The sequence below is a fragment of the Ochotona curzoniae genome, unplaced genomic scaffold (assembly GCF_017591425.1).
Source record: "Ochotona curzoniae isolate NIBS_2020 unplaced genomic scaffold, NIBS_Ocur_1.0 patch75, whole genome shotgun sequence".
NCBI classification, from domain to species: Eukaryota; Metazoa; Chordata; class Mammalia; order Lagomorpha; family Ochotonidae; genus Ochotona; species Ochotona curzoniae.
In genome coordinates this window covers 721366-739318 of record NW_024467056.1, presented here as the reverse complement: position 1 = coordinate 739318, position 17953 = coordinate 721366, and the positions used below count along the sequence as shown (strand labels likewise).

General features: G+C 39.6%; 1 protein-coding gene across 4 annotated transcripts in view; it reads left to right on the top strand.

Moving 5' to 3' along the window:
* LOC121168208 (transmembrane protein 87A) overlaps positions 1 to 16292 on the top strand; it is a 44842-nt gene extending 28550 nt beyond the window's left edge. For 2 of the 4 annotated variants that reach the window (XM_040998110.1, XM_040998108.1), the window contains exons 13-21: positions 2035 to 2143; positions 3672 to 3730; positions 4385 to 4488; positions 8562 to 8635; positions 9002 to 9063; positions 10524 to 10526; positions 10559 to 10611; positions 11413 to 11443; positions 14839 to 16292. In XM_040998110.1, the coding sequence (XP_040854044.1) occupies positions 2035 to 2143; positions 3672 to 3730; positions 4385 to 4488; positions 8562 to 8635; positions 9002 to 9063; positions 10524 to 10526; positions 10559 to 10611; positions 11413 to 11443; positions 14839 to 14880 (537 nt within the window). In that variant the 3' untranslated portion in view covers positions 14881 to 16292. The remainder of the gene's footprint in view (positions 1 to 2034; positions 2144 to 3671; positions 3731 to 4384; positions 4489 to 8561; positions 8636 to 9001; positions 9064 to 10523; positions 10527 to 10558; positions 10612 to 11412; positions 11444 to 14838) is intronic. The other 2 variants (XM_040998107.1, XM_040998106.1) reach the window with 1 other exon arrangement.
* Positions 16293 to 17953: the final 1661 nt, after the last annotated feature.

Sequence of the window (17953 nt, the reverse complement as noted above, 5' to 3'; positions counted from 1 at the left end):
GGCTGAGCATCTTTTCATATGTCTGTTAGCCATTTGAATCTGTTCTTTAGAAAAATGTCTGTTCATTTCCTTTGCCCATTTTGTTACAGGATTTTTTTTTTTTTTTGCTGTCCCTGGGTTTCTGAAGCTCTTTGTAAATCCTGTATGTTATGTGTATTAGTCCGCTATCACTTGTATAGTGTGCAGAATTTTTCTCCCATTCTGTTGGTTGCTTCTTCACTTTGTTAATTGTTTCCTTTGCTGTACAGAAGCTTTTTAGTTTGATGTAGTCCCATTTGTTCATTTTAGCTTTGGTTGCCTTTGCTTTTGGCGTCTTTTCTAAGAAGTCTTTCCCTGTTCCTATATCTTGGAATGTGTTTTCTATGTTTTCCTTTAATAGTTTGATGGTTTCTGAGTGTAGATTTAGGTCCTTGATCCATTTAGAGCTAATTTTCGTATAATGTGACAGGTGTGGGTCTTGCTTCTTAATTCTGCAAGCTGCTATCCAGTTGTCCCAACAGCATTTGTTGAATAGACCAGGCTTTTTGCCTGGGTTGTTTTCAGTTTTTTTGTCAAAGATTAGTTGACTATACATGTGTGGGCTCCCTTCTGGTGTTTCTATTCTGTTCCACTGATCTTCTTTGTTTCTGTACCAATGCCAGACTGTTTTGATAACCACTGCTCTGTAGTATGTCTTGAGATCTGAAAATTCAGCATTTCTTTATTAGGGACTTGAGTCTGTTGGATGAAAGATACAAAGTTTTTTACTTTTTTAGGCTTATTTTCAATTTATTTGTGTTTTATGTATGTAATCCTACATTCAGTTGTCCAATACTAAAGTTTGATGGATTGTGACTGTTGGAAAGAGCTGAATGTGAAAAAAAATGGCTATTTATGAACTTGAATGAATTGTTAGATAGTAGATAATTTGAAATTGAAGTGTTCTGATACTAAGTGACCAGCGGTTTTCAAGATCAGTCTCTTTCCAAGTACCTTTTGTATATTTCTGTGGAACTTTAGAGGAGCAGAGAGGGTGGGGAAGTTGGTCAGAATGTGCTATGCAGTCAGCAAACTTGGTGAGTGGGTCACAGCTAAGGGTTTGCCAAAGGGTAGAACAAACTCCGGCTCCTGATTTTTGTCTCTGCTCCTTGTCCTAAGAATTGGACATGAGAGCAAGTATAATCTTGAGTAATTGTCAGTTCCCTTCCTGTTCTGTCACTTTCTACTTGGGAGCAATGCTCTGAAAATGGAGAACTGTTGAATTCTTAAACAGTAAGAAGGTAGGGTCTCTTAATCCAGGCTCGGACAGGCAACAGGTGACAGGTTCTAGCAGGTGGCATGAGGGGACTAAGGGAAGAACTTTGGAAGGCTGAGGATACAGATGTGATTGTGAGGTTAGAGTGGGTTAACTGGGAAAAGTGAAAACATAGCTGCCACCTTAAAAGGAGAAAGAAGGGAGATACCAACCCCTTGTACTTTGGCTCTCATTTTCTTGTAATCATTCTCCATAGCTCTATTCTTTTTGGTTTGCTTCCCAAGAAAACCTCTTTGCGTCTTTATTTTTCCTTTTTTTTTTCTTTTTAATATTTTTATGTTTTGTTCTTGCTGTCTGTGTTCTTATTTTATCGTTATGACTTCCCTTCAGTTTTTCACTGAAAATGTTGATTTTGGGGGACAGCTGTTGCGGTACAGTGGGCTAAGCCACTGCTTGGGATGCCTGTCTCCACTTCCAGTTCAGCTTCCTGCTAATAATTATCCTGGGAGACAGCAGGAGATGACTATAAAAACAGCCCTGCTGTTACAGGCATTTAGACAGTGAACTGCTGGGTGGAAGATCTTGCCTTGTCTCTGTTCCTCTGTTTGTCGAGTAAAGGATAATAATAATAAGTAGAAGAGATGATGGTGTTCTTACTATCCTTGCTGAGACGTGGGGCTAAGTGAGAATAAGAGCTGACAAGTCTCCAGATCGGTAGCATGCTACCCAGTCTGCTCAAAGAAATCTGATGACTAGTGTACTAAAAATTTTTAATGTTTAATTCCTTGACCTGCAAACACATATTTATTAGCCTGACTCAAACAATGAAGCTATTAAAACTCCGGAGGAACATTGTAAAGCTTTCTTTGTATCGACATTTCACGAACACGCTTATTTTGGCAGTAGCAGGTGAGTTTGGAACTTCCTTCCTACTGTTTAAATGCTACATTTTTATAAATGAACCTGAATATGCTAGAAATATTCATAATGCATAGGAAGTTTCCTACATTTCACTTGGGGAAAATGTTCTCAACTTTTTATCTATTTTGTATTCTGTATCCTTTTTCTGATTATTTATTTGAAATACAGAGTTATAGAGAGAGGAGTAGTAAAAGAGAAAGAAAAATATCTTCCATATGCTGTTTCATACCTCAGATGGCTATAATAGCTGGAGCTGGGCCAATCTTAAACCATGAGCCAAGAACTTCTGGACTGCCACATGGGTGCAGGGTCCCAAAGCCTTGGACCATTCTCCACTGCCTTTTCAGGCACATTTGCAGGGAGCTGGATCAGATGTGGACCAGTCAGGACACAAATCAGCACCCATATGGGTTGCCAGCATAGCATGTGGCAGCTTTACCCACTCCGGATGGCACCCACCAGCCCCTCTTAACTCTTTCTTTAGAAAATGATTAAGAATCACTTACTTTGGAGTAGACAGTTGGAGGCACTCATGTTCCTCATCAGAGTATCTGAGTTTGATTATTCCAGTTCTGGTTTCCAACTCCAGATTCCTTTTCCCTTGGAAACAGTGTCAGTTGCTCAAGTAGTTAGGTTGCTGCTACAGTAGACCTGGTTTATGTTCCCAGCTCCAGACTCTAGCTCTGGCTGTTGTAGGTACTGGAGAGTGAACCAGGGAATGGTAATTCTATCTCTTTCTCATATACAAAGAGAACAGTTGTCTTAAGTGTAACACCTGAACATTAGCCCCAAGTAGTTTCACTCTGTATCCATTTCCTATGTTGATTCTTTCCTGAGACCTTTTTTTTCTTGAATTGGGTTTTTTTTCTTGAGTTGGGTTAACCTGAGTGCCAAATGGTATTTATGTAGATTCCTGTTAGAAGACATGCCATATCTTGTTTTTCTTATAGCTATGAAATTTTGAAACAGTGTATATTGCTATTAGAGTGCTTTTAGATATATGTTTGACCATAACCAGATGAGGCTTATTTGCTTACATTTTGAGCTTTGTCCCAGGAATGGTGAGTTCTGATCTGTGATTAGAACTAGCTCTTTTGTTTATGTTATGGTCACTTTGGCAACTTTTAGTTTTGACATGACCAGTGAAAGAAACGTTGACATTGCTGTTGAAAGAAGGGGGGAATGTATGTTGATAATGCTTGAGCAAGCTGTATCTCCAGTACTTTTCTATTTCTGAGTTATTTCAGCTACAGATATTAAACAGATTATTATAGAACATTCCTTTGAATACAGAAATATTTGACATTATTATGAATCTTGCTTATAGCAGTCACTCTGTAAATTTATATTGAATACCTTTAATAAATAATGATTATGATAAATCATCATGATAAATAATGATTATAAAGAATGAGGTTAGGCATGTGTATGATTCTGCTTTAACAGAAGCAGAGGAATGTAATTTAGGGTATAAGCCAACATTCATGCTCTGACTGAGCTTTTCATTTCCTGTTAGCATCGATTGTGTTTATCATTTGGACAACCATGAAGTTCAGGATAGTGACATGTCAGTCGGTAAGTTACAAGCAAATACATTTGTAAGTAGTGTATTTTACACATGTTGTGACAGTGACTATAGTAATAAGATTTTCATAAGGTATGTGATCTAAAAAAATCAGGCTAATTTCTATACTGAGGGTTATAAAATGCTCAGTGTGGTCTGCTCATTGTATCTAATAATAGGAGAGTATTTTGTGAGTGGTGATTCTAGTCTATTAAAACCCAGTATGACATAAGGATTCTGAGTGCTGAACACTCAGTATGTGGGAATCATACTCAGTAGAATTCATGTCGTTAAGGTTTGAGCACAGAGACTGACCAACAACAGACCCTGTTGGGAGACAATGAAGGCTTTACTTGGTTAAAAATAAACAAACATAAAAATTATAAAATGTGACAACTTCATGTTACTTCTTCTCTAACTATATAAAACTCTTCTCTAAAAATCTCAGACTCATGACATACTCAGATGATGCCCTTAACAACTGTAAGCCAGTACAAGGGAAGAGATTGTGTTCTTCATTGTGTGTCCCTACCACACTGCCCAGGGTCTGGCATATAGCAGGCTTTTAGTAAATAGAACTTGAATACATAGTCTTTGTTCTAGGACTACGGTTTTGTCCATGATTGTTGCTGTGTATTAATGTTTTTATTTTCCTTTCATTGCAGGACTGGCGGGAGCTGTGGGTGGATGATGCCATCTGGCGATTGCTGTTCTCCATGATCCTGTTTGTCATCATGGTTCTCTGGAGGCCGTCAGCGAACAACCAGAGGTTCTTTCAGCTCTTCCTTTTGATGCTTCTAACTATTGAATAGCCACATCACATTTAGCTGTGGGGACAATGGCAGGGCTGTGTCCTGCAGTGGAAAGAGCAGTGCGTCTTGAATCAATTGAGTTGGGTTTTTTTCTCACCTGTCTTCTTGCTTTGTGAATTTTGGTATGCTCTTCTAAAACAGACAATTATTTATTTTTATTGGGAAGGCACTTTTACAGAGAAGGAGAGATAGAAAGTTCTTCCACACGCTAGCTTATTCTCCAAGTGGCCACAACGGCCAGAGCTGAGTCAGTCCACCAGGAGCTTCCTCCAGGTTTCTCATGTTAGTGCAGTTGCCCACGCTCTGAGCCATATTCTGCTGCTTTCCCAGGCCATCAGTAGGGAGCTGAAAGGGAAGTGGAACAGCCAGGACATGAACTGGCGCCCTTATAGGATCCCAATGTGTGCAAGGTGAGGATTTTGCCACTGAGCCCTTGGTATGCTCTTGTTACCTCTCTGGGACTTGATTTCCTTTCATGTGAGAGAGACTAAATCAAGTGCTGTGAGGTCCCTTTCCATGACAGCTTCTGATAATGTAGGTATTTGTATAGATGAGGAAGATGTTATCACTCAAGGAGACCCTTCCTACCCAGTTTTCAGAGCAGAACAGTGTCTATAGTCTGTAGCCCTTAAAATGAAAGTTACTTAACTGATTCTGAAATTCAAAGTCCAGGTTGAATTTGATTTGTCTAACTATATGCAAATTTTGTTTAGGAACTTTCTGTCTTTATTTCTGAGTATCTGTGCCTTTGTTCCGCTCCTGCCTGCCCCCATCTTTTTTGAAAGTTAGGAACTTATATTAGTAAACAGCAAAGGAAAAGAGTGTGATGGAAGAGTGCAGACATACCAAAAAAGACAGAAGGAAAACCAGTGAACATGGCTTTGTCAACTTTAGAACCATGCAAATAGTGTTTTTACTGGTTTAAAAAAAAAGCTGAAGAAAAGCAAAAAATCTTGAAAGAAAATGAAGATCTGAAATCTTATCCTTCAGAAAGAAACCTGTATGTTCCTGTTCATCTGTTGACCCTCTGGTTTGTTTGCATTTAGATTACTTTTCTTTCTCAGTCTTTAAAGTTTTTTTTTTAAATGTTCTCTTTATTTGTTTCCATTGTTAAATATTTATTTTTATTTGAAAAACAGAGTTACACAGAGAGAATGACAAACAGAGATCTTCCATATACTTGATTCACTCCCCAAATGGCTAAAACTGGGTTGGTCTGAAGCCAAGAAACTGGAGCTTTTTCCAGAGCTCACATATGGGTTCAGATGTGCAAGGACTTAGGCTGTGTGCTGCTGCTTTCCTAGTCTCAATAGCAGGATGCTGGATTGGAAGTGGAGCAGCTGGGATTTGAAATGGACCCTTGAAAGAATGCTGACATCACAGACAGAGGCTTAACGTTTACCGCACAATGAAGTCAGCTTCTCTGTTTTCCTTTAAAACATTCTCCGTGCCCCAGGGTTTCAATGTTAACAACCTGATGTGCTATATTTTAGTCCCTACTCAAATATAGGGTCTTTCTTATTTTATTGATCTATTTTTAAAGATTTTTAAAGATTTTTATTGGAAAGTCAGATGTACAGAGAGGAGGAGAGACAGTGAGAGCTCTTCCGTCCGATGGTTCACTCCCCAAGTGAGCGCAACAGCTGATGCTATGCCGATCCAAAGCCAGGATCCAGGAACTTCTTCCAGGTCTCCCACACGGGTGCAGAGTCCTGAGGCTTTGGGCTGTCCTCGACTGCTTTCCCAGGCCACAGGCAGGGAGCTGAATGGGAAGTGGAGCTGCCGGGACTAGAACCAGTGCCCGTATGGGATCCTGGTGTATTCAAGGCGAAGACTTTAGCTGCTAGGCCATGCCACCAGGCCCAAATATAGGGTCTTTCTTAGCACTACAGGTTGGAAATTCCCTCCAAGTTAGCTGATTTAAATTGAACACATTGATCTTCATACAGAACATATTACATTTCGATTCAGATGTGCGACTATTGTCTAGTTCCCTATTAAAATATGGGCATTTGAGCTACTTCCAGTTTCAAATGTTTTTGAGTCCTCAGGCCTACCTCAATGCTCAGTGGTTTGATAGGATTCATGGGACTCCACATAAATTTGTTTAAACAAAAGGATATTGGCAAGGGAAAAAACATAGGTAGAATCATTTGAAATTGGTAATTGGTTTTGTTCTTCCCCTCCTTGGAAGATAAATGTGCTCCTTTATCTAGCAACACTGATCCTATATAGCACAGTGCATTGATTCTCCCCAGGGAGGCCTCTCAGATATTCAGCATTCATGGTTCTTATTGTAGGATCAACACGTAAACACCATTTGCCTCGTAGACAGCGACATTTCATACTTGTAGTAATAAACCAGATGGCTGTTGTACAAATCATACAACAGCCAGGCACAGTGATCCACCCTGGTCAGTTAGGGAAATACGGACTTTCCCCAACCTGCCAAGTCTGAGGATAGAGGCCTAACAAAACTGCTCTCATTTCTGAGTCTAATAGCGAGTTCTGAGCTTGTTCCAAAGCACTTCACAAGCAGTGACTTGCTGGAAGGAGTCACTTAAAGCTGTTAAACTCATGGCTACAGTTTTTGTTTGTTTGTTTGTTTGTTTCCCATTCAGAGAAAATTTACAAATTGAAATAAACCAAGAGAAGAACAAGGAAGTAGCCTAGGAAGGGTTCAAGTGCAGAGCTTCCAGGGCATGGTTTGCCCTTAGTCCTGCTTTTGTATGTGCCATCTGGCCCAGTCAAGCCCCCTCCCAGACCTTCCTAGTTCTAACTCCTGCAAGTGCCAGGTGAGTTCCGTGGTACAACCTGGCTCAGCCTGCCACCATCCCTAGCTCTTCAGGCCGGAAGAAGAAAGAGAGAGAGCAGAGAATCTCGTGCTTTTTCTTAAATTGTTTTAGTGTTCATTTATGTTTCACAACTTTTTGTTTAAATGTTTTGTAGGTCATATGAATGCCACCTTTAGAAATTTTATTTGGGGTTTTCCAAATATTTAGAAATGCTGTTGATTTTTGTATATTCATCACAACTGTCAAGCTCCTTGTCTTGATAAATTTTAGATTTTTCCCATCAAGTAGGTTTTTATCTTGAAGTACTCATAGTTTTCCTGCCTCATTTCTGATTCTTGAATTATTACATTGTCCAAGCCTTCTTCTGTAACAGTGAATCCAGGCACTGCCAGTGAACCCTGTTACTCTTTCAATGCTTTTCAGTTGATACCATAACTACAATGTTTACCATGAAATCTTGTTTCTCTTTAATAAGTTACAGATGTTCTGTACTATTCTTAGATGATTGAGTGTGTGATTATGAAGGGGAGGTTTAAAAACAAGGTGGGGTGACGATAGTAGCTCACAGTAAAATAGAACAGAAGGAGGTTAGAGCTAAAACAGTCTGGGAGTTGCTTTCTGGCAGCTGCCTTGCTAAGTCTCTTGGAAATTGGGAAGGAAAGTCATCTGAGACATCCTAAACCAAGCCTTTGTGTTCTGAGCTGTACATTTGAAAACAGATTTTAAATTACCTGGAATGCACAAGATTAAGCCTTCCCTTCTATGAGCTCTGAAGGTTGAAATTTTAGTTTAGATGAGAATTTACTTTGCTCTATGTGATATGTACACCCTTCTAACTGAATTTGTATTGGATATTTATGACTGTTTTGGGTGTTGTGCTGATAAACTTTTCATGTGTAATGACTCACTTTTTGCAAAAACTTCCCTCAGTGTTTTCAGCAATGTTCTGATAGCCACACTTACAGATGCAGAGATGGGAGCTAGAGAGGGACTACAGAACTTTTCCAAAGTCACAAGCAGCAAGACATGGCTAAGCCTGCTCTCAAATAGGATGCTTCTCTCTTGCTGATACAGGCAATTGAAAGTTTTCTCAAGGGGAAGAATGATTGTTGTTCATTCACCTGATTTGATAGTTACTACAATTTCAGTTTGAGTAATAAATCCTGTAAAACCCAGATGGTGGAGCAGTTTCTTTTAGTTTTCTAACTTCTTCTGTATTGTGTTGGTTCTGTCAGGTTTGCCTTTTCACCGTTGTCTGAGGAGGAAGAAGAGGATGAACAAAAGGAACCTATGCTGAAAGAAAGCTTTGGTATTGATAAAATTCACCTTTTAATTTTGCTTTAAATATTCTCTCTATATAAGTACATTGTTATTTTATAGCTGTGATGGTCCTCAATTTGGTAAATAGTGAAGTCAGAATGAAGAGAAGATAAAGAAGGGTATGAATTCTAAGATGAAACTGTGCTAAATTCAGTAAATTATTAAATGGTAAATATCTAGTTCGTTTGTTAAAAATGAGCTGAAAATTTAGCTTGACCTTCTCAGCATCAATGTAAACAAGGAGAAATATCTGTTGTTTAGTTTGCAATGTCAGTACCATTGAAGTTCTAAGTCCATTTTCATAATCATCAGTGTTTTGATGAAGTTAAGCAGTCTACACTTATTTTCTCTATAGAGGGGATGAAAATGAGAAGTACCAAACAAGAACCAAATGGAAACAGTAAAGTAAACAAAGCAGTAAGTAGAACTTCCTTCTGGCTTTAGTCTTGACCCTTTCTTCATCCATTGATGTAGCTCATCGGTTAAGAACAGACCCTAAAGACTCCTGTACCTGTGCTGTAATTTACTTGCTCTATTAGCTTTTTACTTAAAAAAGCATTTTTTAAAAATAGTGAGTCTAAAATCTGGTAGTATTTAAACACTAGATGATCTGCTTCAGTATTCTGGAAAATTACCCAGTCAGCCTTGTTGGTCTGATAGTTTTTGTTGATGTCTTTGAGGTCTCCACAATCCCCCCAGCAGCTGTCTGTGAGCCATGGTCTGATAGTTTTTGTAAGTTAACTCATGGCCCCATTGATAGCTTAAGTTCTTTTGAAGTAAAGGTAAAGATCTTTTCAGGATTTTTTAGAGTTGAGCATTTATTCTACATTTAGGCAGTGTAGAACCTATCTATCCTTGATGAGCCAAGTATCCACAAAGTAAGCTAAGCTTAATTATATCAGTGAGAAGGTGTTTAAGGATGAAGACATTACTTTATATTTGTTTTACATGACAGGGTAAAAAATTTTTAAATAATTTGGCTCTACCCACTGGTGCAGTAACTTATGAGGCTAATCCTCAGCTTGTACCATCAGCATCCCATATGAATGCCCATTCTAGTCCTGGCTGCTACATTTCTGATACAGCACCCTGCTTATGGCCTGGGAAAGCAGTGGAGTAAGGCCCAAAGCTTTGGAGCCCTGTGCCCATCTGGGAGACCTGGAAGAAACTCCCAGTTCTCAGAGAGGGTGGCAGATGATGGCTCAAATCGTTGGTCCCAGCCATCCACATGGGTTACTTGGTTGGAGTTCCAGATTCCTGGTTTCAACCTGGCCCATCCCTGGCTATTGTGACCATGTGGGATTGAACCAACAGATAGTAGAGCTTTCCCTCTCTGTGTCTCACACTGTCTCTGTTAGCTCTACCTTTCAAATATATGAACAAATCTTTAACAACAACAGCAAAAAAAGATGGTGGGCAAATGTGAAGAAAAGGCAGCCATTTTAGACTTGACAGTTATCTTTAGTAATTTTCCCAGGCACATTAGCAGGGAGACGGATTGGAAGTGGAGTGGCCAGGACTTGAAACATCACCCATATGGGATGTGAGAATTGTAGGCAGTGGCCAATTCCCATCTTGTCATTCTTAATAACATGGAAGAACCTGGAAGAAATTATGTTAGGTGAAATAAACCAGGCACACAGAAGCAGATACTACATGATCTCACTTATATGTAGAATCTAAAACTGTTGAGCTCATAGCTGCAGAGGATATAGTGATAGTTACTCGGGGAGAGAAAGCCTTAAAGGAAATGTTGGTTAATTTTTTTTTCTAAATTATTTAACTTTTTCAGAAGTGCTATTTGTTATTTGAATATACCAGTTAAAATTGCAAAAGAACTAAAGATCATATTATCATGACATCTTAAGCTATATTAGCAAGTACATTTTAATTTGTATTTATTGTTTGGCAGGAAGATGACTTGAAATGGGTAGAAGAGAATGTTCCTTCCTCTGTGACAGATGTGTAAGTTTTTCAATCATTACTACAATAATCCTATTTCGAAATTAGTTCTGTATTTTTGCTAATGTAGATGAATGAGCTAAAGAAGAAGAGCTAGACCTTAATAAAAATAAAAACTGTTAAAAATCAGGAATAATATACAGATAAAGATAATTGGGATTATACATTCATGTAACATTTCTGCTTAGATTCACTATAGATCTGCCTGAAGTCAGTATGGTTTTTCTTTGGAAATTTTTGAGTTTCTTTCTAGTGGTATTTAATGAAATACTGATCCTATCACTTATAGGCTGTTTTCTATGTAATTTCAGTAACATTTTGTGATCTCTTTTTTTTCTGAAAAGACAATAATACGAAAATCTTTTTTTTAAGATTTGTTTATTTTTATTGGAAAGTCAGATATACAGAGAGGAGAAAAGAGAGGAAGATCTTTTGTTGTTTTACTCACCAAGCAGCCACAACAGCTGGAGCTGCGTCATTTGGAAGCCAGGAGCCTGGATCCTCTTCTGGGTCTCCCACGCGGGTACAGGGTCTCAAGACTTTGGGCCTTCCTCCACTGCTTTTCCAGGCTGCAGGCAGGGAGCTGAATAGGAAGAGGGGCTGCCGGGATTAAAGCTGCGCCCGTATGGGTTGCTGGCACATGTAAAGTGAGGACTTTAGCTGCTAGGCTACCATGCTGGGCCCAAGAATATGAAAATCTTAGATAATTACAGTGTATTTTAGTTGCATTTGTTATTTCTAGGTCCTTTATGAACAATTTAGGCCTTATTTTACATTGTTTGATTTGGCATTTCTTCTCTACAGAGCACTTCCAGCCCTGCTGGATTCAGATGAGGTAAGTGATCAAATCACACGTATGAATTCTGGAAGTGGTGACTTCACAGGGAGTTGTGAGTTCTGTTTGGCTCAGTAGTGACTTCAGGAACTAAGAGTTGGTAGACTTGAAGAATGATAAGGATAGAAATAACTTATATTAGAACTGACATGTTCAAGGATGTCTTCTTTATGCTTAGCTCCATATCCACCTTTTTTAAAGTTGCGTGGTCCTACTTCGTGGTATTTTTCTTGAAACTGATTAGCAAATACCACACTCACCACTGACTCGCTCCTTTGTCTTTAAGAAGTTCACATTTAAACAAGCAAAAGAAATAAAAACCGTTGAAATGTAAACATAGTCTCAGGGCTGGTGTTGTGGTGCAGCACATAAAGCTGTAGCCTGTGACTCAGGCATGCCATATGGGCACTGGTCACATCCTGGCTGTGCCACTTACTGTAGAAGGACATTCAGAATCTTTGATATTGTGGAACACATTATTGAATCTCCCCTGAAGGCGCCAGGAGCAATTGATAAGGAGATGAATGAGCAGGAAACATCCTGGTTCACAGGTTTAGATAAAGAACCTGCTAGAGGAACTAGCTGTGTTTTGGGGAACTGTACCTTGCTGTTGAGATGTAAATGGCTCAAGCCCCTCCTCCCTGGATGCCCACCTGACAACCTTCCTTTAAAAGTCTGATGCTGTTAATAAACTTTGGCTATTGACCACCAGTCAGTAGTCCACACATGTTGTTATCGTCTCTGTGCACCTTATTCGATGCAGGACAGCAACAACTTACCATCTGTCTCCCTGTTAGTAGACTGGGAGAAGCAGCAGAGGATGGCCCTATTGTTTGGGCTTTTGTTCCCACCGTGTGTGAGACCTAGATGGGGCTTCTGACTGCTGGCTTCAGCCTGGCCCTACACAGGCTGTTGGAGCCATCTGAGGAATAAACCAGTGGATAGAAGATCTTTCTCCGTCTCTCTTTATATAACTCAAAAAATTAATTCTTTTAAACCTAATCTAAGTGAAAATAATAAATGAAATTTTTGAGGATGGAATGTAGTAGTTCAATCCTGCAAATAAATTGTTTTACATGTGATATTCCTGCATCACTACCATTATAATCAGCACCTCTCATGTTTTTTGTTGGTTTTTAAGTTTGCAGTAAGGCTCCATATAATTCATTTAAAAGGCTTCACAATAAAATTTAATAATTGTGGCCTGGGTTGATGGGAATTAGTTCAATAAATATGTTGAATATCCCATTACTCTAGAGTTTGTTGATTCCAGAAGCCTTTTGTTAAGTGCATACAGTGTTACATTCTTTAGCTGTTCTATGCTTTGAAAAATTTGAAAACTCCATTCAGATTTGAACTTGTACATGTAACATTTTGGTTTCTGTGACATCTGTTACAGTTCTCAGATATCCCAAAGGAGTTTTCTTTTGCTAATTACTTGCCTTCAGAGCTTCTGTTTGGCTTTTACTCCATCCAGCGATGTTACTCTAAGCAGAGATGGCTTGGCTAGATGGTGCTATTCATGAGAATACAGGCTTAATGTAGTACTTTGGTGGAACTCAGCTCTAAAATTTTCTCTAAGGAAAAAACTCTACAATTTTACAATTAAATATACATTTTAAATACCCAGGCTTTTTTTTTTTTTTTTAGGACATATAACAGTGAAATCTCCCTCTTCCATTTGTATATTAAGTCTAAGCAAGGTGTTGTTCAGTGAACCCTAGACTTTTAAGTTTCTTTGAGAAGGACATACTATGTCTGGGACTGGGCCAGCCAGAAAAGGCAATCCAAGTTGCCTGTGAAGGTGACCAGAACCCAACAACTTGAGCCATTACACTGTTTCCCAGGTCTGCGTTAGTAAGAAGTCAAATCAGGAGCCAGAGACAAGTAACCCAGGTCTGTTAATGGGATGTTGATGCCTTAGCCTGGTGGGTACACTACTAGGCCAAGTGCCTGCTCAGAATGGATCGTGTTCTATGTGTTGTAAATGTATTGTGTTCTATGGATATACCATTTTGGAGGTGAACATTAGGTTTATTTCCATGTTTTTGACTGTTCTGAATCATGTGTGTCTTCAAGATCCTGCTATTGACCATTTATTTGTCTTTCATGAAATGCTCAATTTAGGTCCTTTGCCTGTTGTAAAACTGGATTATTTGGGGTCTTTTTTATTATTATGTTTAGCAGTTAATTCTATTTTTGGGATATTAGTCTTTTATTGGATACATGGTTTATAAATAGTTTCTCCTTTCCATAGGTTGGCCTGCATTCTGCTAGTTATTTCCTTTGTAACATAGAGGCTTTTTCAGTTTGATCTGGTTCTGATTTTTTTTAAGATTTATTTATTTTTATTGGAAAGGCAGGTTTACAGAGAGGAGAGATAGAAAGATCTTTCGTCTGCTAGTTCACTCCCCAAGTGATCCATATGACTCCTATAAGGGATTGTGAAGGCAAGAATTTAACCACTATGCCATCGCACTAGGTCCTGTAATTCATTTTTATTCTTGTTGCCTGTGTTTTTGGTGTTGTATTCAAGGAATCGTTGTTTGGGTCAGTGTGTGGCACTTTGGGTTAAACCATGGCCTGTAATGACACCACTACCTGTTGGAGAACTGGTTCAAGTCCTGACTGTTGTGCTTCTGATCCAACTCCCTGCTAATGTGCCTGGGAAAGCAGTAAAAGATTGCCCCAGTACTTGGGTCGTTGCTACCCACATGGAAGACTTCGATGTGATTCCAGTCTTCTGGAGCCCAGCAATGGCTTAGTGACTAAATCCTTATCTTGTTAGCACCAGAATCCCATATGGGCACCGGTTCATGTCCTGACTGCTCCACTTTCCCATCCAGCTCCCTGCTTGTGGTCTGGGAAAGCAATAGAGGATGGCCCAAAGCCTTGGGACCCTGCACCTGCCTGGGAGATGTGGAGAAAGCTCCTGGCTCCTGGCTTCTGGCTTCGGATTGGCTCAGCTCTAACCGTTGTGACTATCTGGGAAGTGAGATAGCAGATGGAATGTTTCTCTCTGTCCTTCTCTCTGCAAATCTGATTTTCCAATAAAAATAAATAAATTTTTACAAAACAAAATGGATTTGAAAATAGGTCATTTTAGGTTAATATACTTGGGAGCAGGCATTGTGACACAGCATGTTTAAGCCACCATTTGAACAACCAAATCCCATATCAGAATGTTTATTCAAGCCCTTGACTACCTCACTTCTGGTCCAGCTTTCTGTCAAAGAACCCTGGGAAGCAGCAGATGATGGGTTATGTGGTAGACTTGAATGGAGTCACTGTTGTAGGTATTTGCAGAGTGAACCAGTAGAATAAAAGCAGTCTCTGTCTCCCTCTGCCTTACAAGAAGATAAAAGTAAATAAATACGTGATTTTTTTCATTCTAGGAACGAATGATCACACACTTTGAAAGGTCCAAAATGGAGTGAAGACTGGGAAGATTGGCAGCTGAAAATGGCTAGTATCATGGAAGAGGCTAACCCTATGTCATTCTTCCACACTGCTCTGTGAGAATAAAGGAAGCAGTGACATCTGATCTGTTCCTTGATCTTTTTGCACTGGAGCTGGCGAAAGGTGTCAGAACAAGGAGAACATCTGACTGAAAACAAGTTCCTCAGATGAGAAAGATCTGCAAGCTTCTGATTTATAACACTGATGTTCCTTTCCCTTTCAAGCCCTGACATGGATGTTTATGCAACATATGTATGTTGTTCCTGAACTTCGTATGTTCCGGTTGTTTAATCCGTGAGACTAAAACGTTTAACATCTTCAAAAGGACTGTGTCATCAACATCATGTTATATAATCTCCAGGAGCAACTACCTGTAATTTTTATTTATTTAAGAAGTTACATGGGTAATGGGGAAAATTGTTGATTATTTTTTGGTTTTCTGGGAAGTCAAAGTTACACCTTACACCTTGCCGAGGTAGTTTTGAGAAAAAAAAAGGGGGCCCCTTCTGAGTTCAGGAGCCATGGTTGTATAAATGAAAGGAAAATATGTTACAGTGTGATGCAGATCATATAAAGCAAAATCAAGTGCAATTTTGTTTACAAGATGGTGTATATTGAAGATTTTTTTCTATTTCAGATGTACTCTAAAGAGAAATATTAGCTTAACTCTTTTGACTTGTGCTATTGTGACATATCCCATTGCTGGCAATGTGGTGCACACTCCAGAAACTTTTAACTACTGTTTTGTAAACCTCCAAGGGCAGTGTTGCAAAGTCCCAGGCAGTGCTGTGTTTGCCTACATGCTTTTCACTGGGTGTTGCATTAGCTGCAGAGCCGTACTCTGTCTCAAGTGCTGAGAGAGAGCGTCCTGCCAGAGCACCAGTAATGCTTCAGAAGAGGGAGCTGATAGAAAGAAAACGCTTCTGAATCAGTGATGTTTCTTAGGTGGTGGGGAAGTGCTAGACTGCTCCTTCTTGAGGACTGGAGGACTGACTGTCCCATATCTGGTGTTAGATTAGAAGCTGTTCACACGGGACGTCACAAGGTGACGGAATTCACTTGAAGCACTATATTTCTGTTTCAATGGTTTTACCCAGTTTGCCTTTCCCAAGATTTTTGTTCTACATAAAAAGTTCATGCCACTTTTTAATATAAAAAAATTAAACAAAAATTAATATATTTTTCTCATTTTTGTCTATACGCTTTCAAAAAAACCCTTCTCTCCCATACTGTCTTAGGGAGATTTTCTTTTCATGGCTTTCATTCTAGATTACCTTGCTTTCTGTGAAACTACTGACCACATGCCAACATGGTGACCATACTTCTCTGACTCATGCTCTGGTGAAAGTGTTAACATTTATTTAGCATTTCTCTACAGCTCTTCACTTTGGTGATTTTTTTAAGATTTATTTTTTTATTATTTTTTTATTGGAAAGGCGGATATACAGAGAGGAGAGACAGAGAGGAAGATCTTCCGTCCAATGATTCACTCCCCAAGTGAGTGCAACGGCCGATGCTATGCCAATCCGAAGCCAGGAGCCTCTTCCGGGTCTCCCACGCGGGTGCAGGGTCCCAAAGCTTTGGACCGTCCTCGACTGCCTTCCCGGGCCACAGGCAGGGAGCTGGAAGGGAAGCGGGGCTGTTGGGATAAGAACTGGCGCCCATATGGGATCCCGGGTGTGCAAGACGAGGATCTTAACCACTGCGCCACTGCGCCGGACCCCACTTTGGTGATTTTTAAAAAGGTCACCTAAGGAATAACAATATCGGGAATTAACTATATTCTTATAGACATCGTTAGTGTAAAACTAATGGTATTGTCTTGGGTTGCTGTTGCATAACAGTAATAGCTAGAATGCAACCAAAAGAGTTTGTTGTGTAATGTTTAGGATTTCATGTTGACACAAAGCCCTATTAAATAACATAGTCCAAATTTTATATCCTGGTACCTGATAATTTCAACTATTTATTGGGTTACTGGAACTGGAAATTGTATCTTAGGTCAGATTCGGAAGGAATTTGTGTTTTCACATTAACCTGTGTACTTTGGTGGTGTCCTTGGGCCTGGTGCTAAAAGATGCTGGACCCGTTTTACAGTTCAGCTCTGATAATTCTAAATTTTTAAGAAGTTAATCAGCTTCTATGGAGCAATCTAACATAGGATTTACTCAGCAATTTCTTTACTCTGACTACCTGAAAATACACTTTGATTGATTTCTTATAATGGCATTTGATGAAGCTGGGTTAATATATATTTTTAAATGACCAGGACTAGATTTTTTTTTAATTCATATCTTGTGCTCAGCCTTTTCTTTCATATTTTTTCTTTAAGGCCAAATGCTAAATGTAAGACATGCTTGATGCCTTAGTAGGGACAATTAATACAGCCATTCACAGTCCAGATTCAGTAAGTCTCCAGGCTGACTACTTAAGGTAATCTACAGCACAGGCCCATTGGGAGGGAAGAGCCACTTCTTTAACCTTTCCAAAAGGAATGATAGTTTTGAAGATACAGCTTGTGAGAGTTCCTGGGCGGGGATGTAATCACCCATTGCAAAAGAGGTTAATGATTCGCAGGATCATCCATCCATGGGCGCTTGTTAGAAATACCCCATTGAGGACCCCACTCTGGTCCTACTAGACCAAGTCTGTGTTCTGATAATACCTCTGAACTATTGCATGCACCTCAGATTGGGGAAGCACTGACTTTAACACTGTTCCTTCAACTGTGGGTGACCCACACGAAGTGCAACATTTGGCAAAGAGACTTTCTGGTTGTATGTCTGGGGAGCAAGGCAGTGGCATCCATCCAGTGAGTAGAGTTCGGGAGCACTGCTAAACGTCCTGTGATGCACATTATAGTGCCCCCATGCCTACCCATCCAGCCCTAAATGCCAGTAGTGCTGCCCGTGCCACAGTTGAGAAACTCCAGCCTAGAAAGGTTTTAAGTGTGTAGAATCACCTTGGGGAAGTTAGGAAAACACAGATTGTTGCTCAACTGTTGCTCCCCTCCGGAATTCGATTCAGAGGGCCTGAGACTGCTGCTGTAGC